At 37.2% G+C, this 12,825-nt stretch overlaps 1 protein-coding gene across 1 annotated transcript in view; it reads right to left on the minus strand.

Moving 5' to 3' along the window:
• Nucleotides 1-12,825, minus strand: part of PPFIBP2 (PPFIA binding protein 2) — a 125,606-nt gene that overhangs the window by 92,189 nt on the left and 20,592 nt on the right. Inside the window, exon 2 of the mRNA XM_070934362.1 lies at nt 6,254-6,351. Within this exon, the coding sequence (XP_070790463.1) occupies nt 6,254-6,317 (64 nt within the window). The 5' untranslated portion in view covers nt 6,318-6,351. The remainder of the gene's footprint in view (nt 1-6,253; nt 6,352-12,825) is intronic.

Consider the following 12,825-nt stretch of genomic DNA (forward strand, 5'->3'; position numbering starts at 1 on the left):
AGGTAAGTCACTGCAGTCAGGCGATGTCTCAATTAGTAACAGTGACACTTAGCTATTGAGTTAACAGCTCCAATTGTGGTTAAGTGAGGACTATCTATAGTAATCAATCAACCAGATTCCTATGGAAAACTGACAGTGAGATAGAAAGGCAGTAGTGCTATCGTCAGCAGCTACACAAAACTTGGACAGGTATTTTTCTCGTATGGAAATAGGAGAACATATGGAACCTCGGTGCCATGTGAAATTCACAGAAGAGAAAGGGATATGTGTCATTCACTTCTTCTCAATCAAGAAAATTATGTCAATTAACAACTTGTGGGTACTTATTATCTATCTCCACTACATATTTTTAATTGGAAAATACCAATCAATTCAGATAATAATGATCTTCAAGTCAAAACATATGTTCCAACCTTTGTAAAGACTTTTATTTACAATATTCATAGGACAATTTTCATTTAATTATACCTATTTAATTACTGTCCCAAAGGTGCTTTTTCAAAAGGCAACAAAAGACATTGTTTTTCCTTAAGGACATTTCACTTCTCATCCAAGAAGTGACTGAATGGTGGAAGATGGAAGGATTTATATTCCTTGCAGTCATTTATAAATCCTAATATAAATTCTTCCATCCTCCACCATTCAGTCAGAATTGAAGAAGCTTTTTGGATGAGAACATCTTCAAGGAAAAACATAGTCCATCTGCCTTTGAAAAAGCACCTTTGGTTCATCCATTTGTCTTTTACTGAGCCAATAGTTATGACTTTCCCTGAATGGCTGGTCTGCTAATTGCTCCTTGCATTGAAGGAGAAAACTATTATCCAGTGTTGTCAGTTTGAGAGGGGTAGCTCTATCCTTATTTGCCTGAAAGTTCATTTTATTTAGAAGAGTTGAAAAGTTGAAAACTGACATTTATAAAATTCTCCAAGAGAGCTTTTCTTGGGGGTGGGGTGGGGGGCGTTTAGGGGGAGGAGTACAGAAAAATAGGCCCAGCACAGGATGGAAGAAACATAATCTTGCATCCATCTTCTAATCACAAACAGATGCTGTGTTATTTTTAAGCTAAATTGCTGCAGCAGTTGCTCTACTAGTCCTTTCACTTTCTGTCTGGAGAGAAAAAAAAACAATAAGAAAACAGGAGTCTGGCCACAGAAGGATTCAGCTTGTACCTCTATTCCCTCTCCCAAATATATGTAGAAATGCCTATTTTTAACTCAGCATTTCCCATTTAACTAACTAAGCATGAAGAGAGATCTGAAAATGAATCCTCCAATTTCACGTTAACTTAAATTTATACTTGTGCTTATGTAGCCAGAAAGATACACAAATTAAGCATATTACACACATTAGAAAGAAAAAAAAATGTAAATAAATACAAAAGAGCAACCCAAAAACATACTGTTTTCATCTTCTTTTCTCTTTCAAGTTTAAATCTATAAAATGTTCTCACTATTTAGAAAGCTATAACCTCTACTGCATGTTGACTGCACCCTAGTTTGTGCTCTCTCTTGCATTTACTTATACGGTTTCTTTAATGTTGATTGCAAGCTGCCCAGACTGAGATGGATGGCTACAGAAATTGAACAAACAAAAAAAGTGTTCAGTTAAAAGAAATGCACACACAAACCTAAAAATCAAGTGAAATGCCCTTACTACAAACAAATACTTCTACCGCAAGATCTACTACTCACTGGCATAACAGTGTCAATTGTTAGATAAGATTGAATGTTTAATGAAAAAAACATTTTCTAAGTGTCAGAAAAATAGCATTTATAAAGAGTGTTTTATGTCTGTGCGTTTGCATGTGTGTGGAATCTTTGTAATACAATGTAGCTCCTTCTAAGACTCTGCATGACCTCTTATTTTTAATCTGAAATTAAAGCAGGGGTGAAATGCTCCCGGTTCGGACCGCATTGCCCGATCCGGTAGTGATGGCGGCAGGTGGTTCGGAGAACCGGTAGCAAAAATCCCTGTCCCCCCCATGCCCAGCTGAGCTGCGCAATCATCAGAGGCTGTTTTTTTTACTTTTAAAAGCATTTTTTCCTGCAACCTCTTCGGCCGATAAAATGCTTTTAAAAATAATTTTTAAAAAAGCCTCTGATGATTGCGGGGCTCAGTGGGATCATCAGAGGCTTTTAAAAGCATTTTTTTCTGCAACCTCTTCAGCCGAAGAGGTTGTAGGAAAAAAAATGCCTTTAAAAGCTGAGGTGCCTGATCGTCAGAGACTTCTAAAAGCGTTTTTTTCTGCAACCTCTTAAGGTTGTAGAAAAAATGCTTCTAAAAGTAAAAAAAAAAAAAAAAGTTGGCCATGCCCACCCAGTCACATTACCGCCCCCCACACCAAGCTACGCCCACAGAACCAGTAGTAACAAATTTTACATTTCACCACTGAATTAAAGTAATTGGCTTGTTATATTGAACCATCAGCAGACAACCTAATTCTAATGAGATATTTGTAAATGTGGAATTTCAACTATTGCTTAAATTTCTTTAAATACATGTGAATAATTATATCAAAAAGACTTTATTTCTTTATGAGGATAATATCTTTGATTTTTATTCATCTAAATTGCAATAATCATGTGACAGATGTTTTAATATTTCCATCTTTATTGTTTTATTGTTGGGCACATATATTTGGTTTGAAATTCTTTATAGAATACAAATAGATTAAGCAAAATAACTATTATGAGCATAGTTATAAACTTACTATTGGTCACTTTGATATTATGGTAGAGGCTTGACCTTGTTTTTTTAACCATACCTTCATTGTAATTAATATATCAAAAGTCACACTGACATTTGGAGATGTTAAGACAAAAGAATGATATTGACCCTTATTCACCTGAACAACTGGATAACTTCAGTTTGAAATTAACAGGTTATTTTTTTTTAGGGGTGGTGGTGGAATTGTCTTGGACTGTAGTATATAAATGTTTTAAATCAGATTATAGCCAATGTAGTTTTTAAACTGAGTTATTGCAATTTAGACTATATATATAGTCTAAAACAGCAAAAAAGCAAAATAAATAAATAAATCTCTACTTTTAGTTAAAAATAATATTTCACATTTTGGTCCATATGCTTCAGCAGTATCTAGAACTCCTAAATAACTATCATATTGGAATGTGTTTTGGATAATGGTAAGGCTGAAGCATCTTTTAAAAATACACTAATTCATCTTAGTCACATTATAGATAAGTGGCTAAGGATCTTAAATACTGTTCAGTATACTTCTTCAGTCAATAATTTGTTTGTTTTCTCTCCATTTTCTTTATTCTCTTAATTTTTTATAATAAGGTAGGATATAAGTTATTAAAGGCATCTTAAAAACATTATAGCTTTTCAATGAAGATAGCTGTAAAAACTTCACAAATTAAATGAAAAACAGCAAGGGATGCTAAAATGATTTCTCTTCTGAATTAAAAATATCAACACCATGCCTCTTTCCTAGTATTGAATTTTCAAATTTCTAACACTTTCACTTTACAATCAATATGCGACATCTAGAACCCTGGTGGCACGGTGGTTAAGTGCAGTACTGCAGGCAAATTCTTCCCACAGCCTGGAGTTTGATCCTGATGGAGCTCAAGGTTGATTCAGCATTGCATCCTTCTGAGGTTGATAAAATGAGGATTCAGATTGTCGGGGGCAATATGCAAATAATGCTTTTATACTGTAAACTGCCCAGAGAAGGCTGTAAAGTGCTATGGGGCAGTATGTAAGCCTAAATGCTATTGCTATCTAAACTCACCTAAAATTGATAATGCTCAATTAAATTGTATGAAAGCAGAAAAGAAAAGTTCAAGTGGCATGAAAGAAACGAAGCCTCAGAAATAAAATATGCATTTTTAAATCAGTTTCTTTGAATGCCTAAGAAATTAAAACAAAATGAAGAACCCAGCTGTCTCAGATTCATAACAGCTATTGATCTAGTTACTAGTTTGGGCAAATTAATTTGTTTTTCAGTTATAATTAAAATAATAAGGACTGAAGTAGCATAATGTTTGTCAGATACTTCTGATTAGAAAATCCTGGATTTAGTATTCCCATAATAGAAAATGGATGCAGGTGCAATAAACTATATTAAAGCAGACCTTTCTATCCCTTGTAAAAGTATCATTAGCCCTGCCTTAAGTATAAAGGACCATGTCCTTATTACAGTATAAATAAAAAATAAATTTGTTATGGAATTTGTGTAGGGATGTTGTGTATTATATTACTGTTCCAATGTTAGATTTTATTAAGCAGTTAAAACATGTTTATATTAATAAATTTTCAGCAAAATTACTGAGTCTTAGGAACAGTTTTAAGATTGCAAAATCAAGTGGCATTCTTAGAAAAGGAAATGGCATATTTATCAGACAATTCCCTGGACAAGAGCTTGCAGGTTTTTTTGCAAGATTTTGAAAGCAGTTTGCCATTGTCTTCTTCTTCCTAGCCTAAGAGAGTACTGGTCAAGGTGGGACTAGAATTCACAGTCTCCCAGTTTCTAGGCTAGTGCCTTAACTATTAAACCATATTCTGACACCGCCCCGAGTCCTTCGGGAGAGGGGCGGTATAGAAATAAAATTATCTATCTATCTATCTATCTATCTATCTATCTATCTATCTATCTATCTATCTATCTATCTATCTATGCTAGAGAGAAGTTCCCTGAGGATGGGCTCCAGCACAAATCCAGAAGCTCGGCAGATTAAACCTCTGGTCCTGGTGACCAACCCAGACTCGATCCTGCAACATTATTCTCGGACATTATCTTGGGAAGTCTATTTGCCTTCAGTCGCCTTAACCATTACATCAAACTGGCTCTTGCTATAGCTTAGGGCATCCTAACCCAAATCTGCTTCTTTACAAATGGAAACTGGAATGATAGAAAATATTTTGAAGTGGGACTGTCAGAAAACTAGCTGTTCCACTTTTTGATAAATTATTATCTTGTGAATGATAGTAGCAGTCATTTTATGGCTAAGCCTCCCATTTTGAGTTAGCACACGAAAAATACAGGCTCAGTCAGGCTCAATTGCACTAAAGGATAGTGGAGGCTTACAAACAGAATGGAAGGAAGCTCCTCTCTGTTACTTGTTATTTCAAATAGCTTCTGTGAGAATTTTATGGGTTTCTGCAAGAGACTAAGGCAGGAAAATGTTCACTTGCATGCAGCCAACTTTCCATCATTCAAGTTTTGCTTTTTGATCAGGGATTTCAGGATTTTTTTTTTAACTAACAGGTTCGACAGCCTAAAAATTCCTGTGAATAGCACCCCAATTATTTCCAGTCTTCTCCATGAAGAAAAAGAAAAGATGCCACCACTTTAGGCAATTATTATTTAGACAAACGTGAAACAGAGGTATCTTTTTTTCAGTCTCACACAAAAGCTTGCAGCCTTCTTTAATGACAGATGTTGCATTAGGAAGCACTTTTAAATTACTTCTGCAGCACAGACAGCTCTGGTATTTATAGAAAGCTTCAAGATTCTCCTTGTTTCAAAGAAACCTCTGATTCAACTTTATCAGCTTTGTTATACACACTAAGAGCTATAAGATGCAATTGGTTGCTTTGGGGATTCTTTATGACTAGGGAGGGACTAACTTAACTGAGCAATTTTCAGTTCCTGTACTTGAAAAGAACAGAAAGTCCTAGTTATCCACCAGACTTAAAAAGGGTGGAAAAAGAAAGAGGAGTTTGTTATGACTTTGAAAGTGATACTTTACAAACCACTACTTTCTGTTGTTTTCACAATTTTTTCTTTGCCTGAAGCTGAAGCCTTAACACTTGGAGGCTTTTTTTCTTACAACATATATTTCAATACCATATAAAGATAACATCCTTTTTCTTGGTATTTGTAGGCTAAAATAATTAATATCCTTAGCTTATAATCACATATAACCTTATTCTAATGTTAAATGACCGCATCACTAAAAATGTCCTGTCTGTCCCTTTATTTGTGTATGTGTTAAATTTTACACTCTCCTTGACCATTTTATCCCTATAAACTCAGTCTTGGTTGCCACAATAGACTTTTTACAAAACAAAGTACATTCTGCTCTCCAGGAAATTGACCTTGATCTGTTTAAAAATACTCAGCAGAAAGAACTATTGTGGTCAATAACTTGAGAAAGCTTGAATAGTCAAACGTAAATGAAAATTCATCTGGATAGTTCATCTTTCATTATCATAGTTACAAAAGAGATTTTATGGCAGATATAGTATTAGTAGCGTTGTTTTTTTAAAAAATACACTCCCACAATACCTGCAATGATATCATCCATTTGTTCTAGAGCAGCTTCAAGCATGTGACTAGCATCGGAAGTCATCTTTTGTGGTTTACTTGGATCTTGTTTTCTTGGTCTAAAAGGGAAAAAAAAGAGGTAATACTTACTTACTTGTTTGTTTGATTTCTATAGCTTCCCGTCTCAATAGGTGACTCAGGGCGGCATAGATCTGTTGGAAGTTAAAACCCACCCCTCTCCTAGAAAAATGAAATATTTTAGGATATACTAAAAAGGCAGAATATTTCTCCCCTAAAAGGGAGGCAGAAACTCATTCCCCCCCACCTTTGTCAATGGGCCATTAAGACCTCAGCATCCCATCTGCAACACAAAGGACCCATCTAGCAACAGAAACTCCCCACATGGCACCTGGGAAGATTACATCAGCCAGCAAGGCTAACTATGACCTCTGACAGCAACCAATCAGGATACTCTTCCTGTGCCCCAGGAAGTTCAAAGCCAGAGAGGATATAAAACCTAGGGACTCTCAGCATCTCTGCCCTTTTCTGCTCAAGAACTCAAACCATGTGATCCTGTGTACCATTAAATCATCTTTCCAAGCAGTCTCCATGTTTCCAGTGTCTTTTTCCCCACCTGGAACTGAACCCAGAAGGACATTTTTTCCAACAATTCATAAGACATAAAAATAATTAAACAGTACAAAATAAATATGTATAGTATCAAATAAAAGTGGTACTATGAATGTTAATACAACTAGGACCCTTAACGCACTTGGGGCTCCAGGCTGAGCCACACAACCAAGTCTTCACAGTCTTTAAAAGGCTAATAGGGTTGGGGTAATCCTGATATCTGAAGGAACAATATTCCACAGGGAAGGGTCTATGGCAGAGAAAGCACTTCTGGTTACCACCAGCCAACATTCCTTGGCCGATGGAGCCTGCATATGTCCAACCTGACTGATAAAATTGGATGGACAGAGACAACTAGAAGATGGTACCTGGCACCAAGCTATGGAGGGTTTTAAAGGTGATAACTAATACCTAGAATTGTATTTGAAAATACACTGAGAACCAATGCAGCTCATGAAGCAGTGGTGTTACATGTATTGAATATCTGACACCTTTCTGTACTAGTTGAAGCTTCTGAATGCTCTTCAAGAACAACCCCACGCAGAGCACATTGTAGTAGTCCAGATGAGAAGTTACAAAGACATGAGCAAATTAAATCATAACAATGTAGTTACCACAATCTTAATTTGCCATCAACAGAAACCATTTAATTTTAATGATAAATACATGTGTAAAAGTCAATAATCAGATCATGATTCATCCTTGTGATTTATAAAAGCAGTGGATGATGTGAACAAGTAGAAAGCATATAGAGGACTAAAGAGAGTGGCGGGCAGTGGTGGGATTCAGCCAGTTCGCACCACTTCGGGAGAACCGGTTGTTAACTTTCTGAGCAGTTTGGTGAACAGGTTGTTGGAAGAAATCCTTAGGGCAGAGAACCAGTTGTTAAATTATTTGAATCCCACCACTGGTGGCGGGGCAACCATTTTACCTTAAATGGTTGTCTGAAAACTGGTCATCCTCGCTGGAGAACCCACTAGATGGCAGACTTTTCTAGCCACCAGACTTTCTTGCAAATTGATGGATAAGAATGATAACTGTCCAGCCAGCTATTTTGAATGGTGTCAGTGTAAGGGGGAAAATACTACTTTAATCAAGGATAGCTTAAGGCTACCTCTCTCATGGAATGGGGATGAGATGAAAGCAGCATGGGAGGGGGGATAAGTACATTCAGGACACAATTATGCTTATTAAGATGGTCTGCCCAAATACTTCATGGACGCAGAGGGATGCTGATAGGTAGCTACAGAGCTTCCCTGTGATCTGGAGGGCAGTTCCATCAAGTGTCTAATCAGCTGCTATTGAGTTTGTACTAGTACAAAGTAGTACAAGCTGGTTAGTTGTAAATTGTCTTGAGAATAATTTGTTTGAAAAGAAGATGTTATATGTTTGAGTTAAGCCATTAAGGTGTTGAACGAGGAGTGGGGAAACGTAAATTGAAGTCAGGGATCACAGTGGCTCAAACAATTAGTATGCTCCTGATGATTGGCAGACTCACATTCAAGACCCAGTGTTGCTGCAGAACGTCACACGCTCCAGCTCCTGCCAACCCAGCAGTTCACAAGCTGGCAACTGCGACTAGATAAATGGGTACCACTATGGTGAGCAACTTAATGAGGACATGAAAGGAGTCCCCGAGTGGGCGTCCCCTGAGCAATGATGATGTCACCATTCAATTCTTTCAATCTGGAAGCACTTCGGTGCTCCAGACACAATTGTACTAGTCTACTACAGTAGTCTACCCTCAACCTAGAAGGTCACTAAGGGATATTGGATCCATTGCCCTTGCTCATCTCCCCACTACTTTCCAAGGTTGCTGTTGCTATGGAGGAAAGGAAGATAGCATCATGTTTTCTACCTTGAACTCTTGAATGAAAAGCAAGATCTAAATCTACCAAATAAATAAATGATATAATTATACCTGTAAAGTCAAAAAGATTCAAGACGAACTGAATTATTTTATAACACAGAATTATAAAATCCGACAAGGAGTATTTGTTATATTGATTTATTTTTTAAATACAGAAATGTCCTAAAGTTGCTCACCGCATTCTAAAGCCCAATTGTTATTAGCTTTACTTATTTTAGTTTGCAGGATGGGACCTGGAAGTAGTTAACTGGAGTTTATTCAATGTTTTTCTCCACTCCTAGCCTTGCTCAATCCCAGATTTGCAGAGCTCCTCAGGTGGCACAGCCTCCAACGCAACTTTGGCAGAAGCATCAGACATTTCTAGGCATGACCTCTAGCTTTCAGTTTGCTATTCACAAGCAGATTTAAAGTTCATTTCAGGAAATAAGATTACCGAAACATTCCTTCTCTGAAAGAATTTGGCAGCCTATTTTGTTTTTCCCCCTTTAAGGGGGAAAAAAATTCCCTGCATATCAGTAGGTGCATATATATATGTTAAATTAAATTATTAAATTATTTGGGATGTTCTCCCTGGCCAAAAAAATAACCTGCATATATTATATTTATGTTATGTGCACTCATGTGATATGCATTTATGTTATGCATTCAGAATACTGTATTATTTAACACAAGCCTATGTTTACTCAAGAGCAAGTATTGAGTGGGGTACAATACTAAACAAGGAATGTTGAGTAGTAGAACAATCTTTTCAGTAATCTTTATAAAGCTCCAGTGAAACCACTTAGCAGGATATTATTCTTTTATAGGGCAGAACTGAATTTTGCATAAAGGCCACCTAGAGTGTTAATGGTGATAGAAACTAGAAATAGAAAACATTTTATTCTCTTACCCGCTGCACTATATAAAGCACTCAAGCTGTTGTAATCAAATCACAGATCAAACTTTGTTGGAGTAAGCCTTAAGGCTTTCTATCTTGTATAACTCATCCCTCACACAAGGAGCAGGCACTTATTTGCATGACTATTTTATACCAAACATTTTCTTCCACAGGTGCAGAACGTAAACAGGATCAAACTAGTTGGCACTATCCTACACAGAAATTATCCAAAATATCTTCTTTGCTGGCCATTTGTATGTGGGGAAACTCCTATAGCTTCCAGAGCAGGCCCATTTCCCTAAAACCAAAAATAGATGGCTGGCTGTACCCATCGAAAATGTAATTACTATGTGTCATTTATTTATTTAGATCCGCCTTTATTATTTTTATAAATAACTTAAGGCAGCAAACATACCTTAATATTCCCTCATCTTTCTACTTTCTCTACAACAACCACCCCATGGGGCGAGTTGGGATAAGAGAAAGTGACTGGCCCAAAATCACCTAGCTGGTTATTCATGCCTATGACAGGACTAGAACTCTCAGACTCCGGGTTTCTAGGCCAGCACCTTAACCATTAGACCAACCTGGTGAATCAAATATTTAGAAACCACTATTGTAATTACCGATATAATTCTGGAGCATGAGAAAATTTTGTTTCCCGAGCATAAATATTTCTTTCCTATTTCTTTTCTTTTTTTTCCTGCAGATATTCTGATTTCCAGCCAAATACCGGGTGTCTGGAAATACAAAAAATTCTAGTCTCACCACACTTACTCTGAACAGATAAAAAAATTTCAGGATTCTCAACCACAATTATTTAGGCCATCCTTTAGGTTTTTTGAGAGAGAAATAAATAAGCCCAAGAAATAACATAAATTGTTAGTCTTGTTGATAATGGCTATTGTCACACTTCTGAAATATTTAGTCCATTTTGAGGGATAATTCCAATATTTGAGTCAGGTACCTTATATGGTTCTGGTGCAGATTAGTGGTGGAATTCAATTTTTTTTACTACCAGTACTGTGGGCGTAGCTTGGTGGGTGTGGCATGGTGTGGCTTGGTAGACATGGCAGGGGAAGGATACTGCAAAATCTCCATTCCCACCCCACTCTAGGGGAAGGATACTGCAAAATCCCCATTCCCACCCCACTCTGGGGCCAGCCAGGGTGGTATTTGCTGGTCTTCTGAACTACTCAAAATTTCCGCTACCGGTTCTCCAGAACCTGTCAGAACCTACTGAATTTCACCCCTGGTGCAGATGTGTGTTTGTGTGTGTGCGTATGTGCATGCTAGTAACTGTGGTATTTTTAAGACCTAATGTGATAAAACCTGCACCAAAAGGGATTATTTTGCAAGTAATATCTGCAGCAATTTTTAAGCAGTACTGTATACATAGGAAAAGAAATAAGGGGTCTTATTGTCCCTGCCTGAATGCTTTATAGTTGATTGTTGGAGGTTAACAACAAGAAAAGACATGGAACTAAGTAAAGAAAACAGCTCCCAAGGTAGTCCATTAAGCTACAATAATCAAAGAAGATAACTATTTGAGAGACCACGAAATGATGAGGTGGAGTGGATGCTTCAGTTAAAGGTTTGTTCCCCAAGTTTGATTAGCTCCTTCCAAGTGCCTGTGATGCTGGTAATAGCTTGACAGCAAAAGTAACTCTGATTGAGATGACTGTCAATACTCCAATCACAAAGATATCTGAATTAAGGCAGACCTCCTGATTGGTGATTTCAATCCCTCTCTCCACCACAGAACAGTATTTGAAGCAAGTGGCTTTATCCTGGCACAGTTGCTAATGCACTGCTGTCCTTAATGCTCCAGTATCTGGGAAAAATAAATCAAGTCTGGAGTTTCAAGAGCATTTTGAATTGGGATAAAGAAGTTTATAGCCATCCATTCCAGCTCATGTCAGCCTGTCATAAATTGTTTTGTTTTAACCGCACCTTAAAATTCAGCCGTGCCTAAGATATCGTCCTACTAAAAACCCTTACAGGTAACCTGTTTGTCTTATGAAAGGAGGTTTTAACTTCTGTCATTTTGATGTATACGTTTTAACGAATACAAAAAGGCTCAGCATAACATATTTGATGCCATGCAAAAATAACTTCAAATATGGATATAGCATAGTAGCTTATAAACTGACTGCTAATAAAAACAAATAATTTCAGAGTTGGAGAGCTAAGCATGTATGTTTGTTCAGGTCTGTTGATCAGGATTCAAAGAGAGTGATCCATGTTCTGGGAACTCCTTTCAGAGAGAACTTCTCATTTCCTGTTATGTAGTGTTAGAAATAACACTGCCTGTATTATCTTGGGGGGAAATACCCCATCTTACGAGGGTCTAATGACCACAGTTCATTAGGCTACCACGGAAAACAAAAAGGATTTTGCTATACCTGAATAAATTCTTTGCCTAGAATATGTAACAACATACCCCAATTTTGAGCTGATTAAAATAATTAGGATCAGAAATATTTTGGGGAGTGCATGGAATAGAAAATATAGAGCAGAACATTCTTCCAAACCATCACATCAGCCACAGTTTGGCAGAAACAAAATGCCAAATAATTTGGTTGCTTCAGGTTTCAACCAAAACAGACTATGAAAACATTGTGGAGTGATTTTATGGGGTGAGCAGAGCAAGATTGGCATATATCTTTGCACTCTTCCTTTCTCCTAAGCTGACCCTCCATGTGCTAAACACATGCCCTCCCTTCTCCTCTGCTGCTGCCAGTAGCATCTGGCTACAATAATCTCAATTGTACAGGATAGAGTTTGAGCATATCCTCAATTGTACAGGATAGAGTTTGAGCATTGCCAATTTCACCATTTCCAAGAACCTCCCCGCACCAGCGTTGGCTTTTTTCCATTCTGCCAGTTTCTGCCCCCCTCCCTAACCACTGCCTGGAACCACCACCAAGTTTCAATTTGTATCCAGAAGTAGTGGCCTTGTTTTATTTTGTATATGGATGGAAGTTTCAATTCAGGCAGACTATCCAAAAAACTGTTGTTTCATCTGTGAACCAGTGTGTGCAAAGGACATTTTGCACATAACTAAAAATATTGAAATGATGAACTCAAGCAATATTAGCTGTGTCCACCCTGTATTTTAGCACAGCTATACAACATGATGTAGGCATATAAACATTCATGATATTGCCCTTAGCTCCTTCACAGTCCATAAGGGAGAGTCCAAGTCAGCACGAA

Source organism: Pituophis catenifer, unplaced genomic scaffold, assembly GCF_029215685.1.
Source record: "Pituophis catenifer annectens isolate HBS135680 unplaced genomic scaffold, rPitCat1.0.hap2 SCAF_1, whole genome shotgun sequence".
NCBI lineage: Eukaryota > Metazoa > Chordata > Lepidosauria > Squamata > Colubridae > Pituophis > Pituophis catenifer.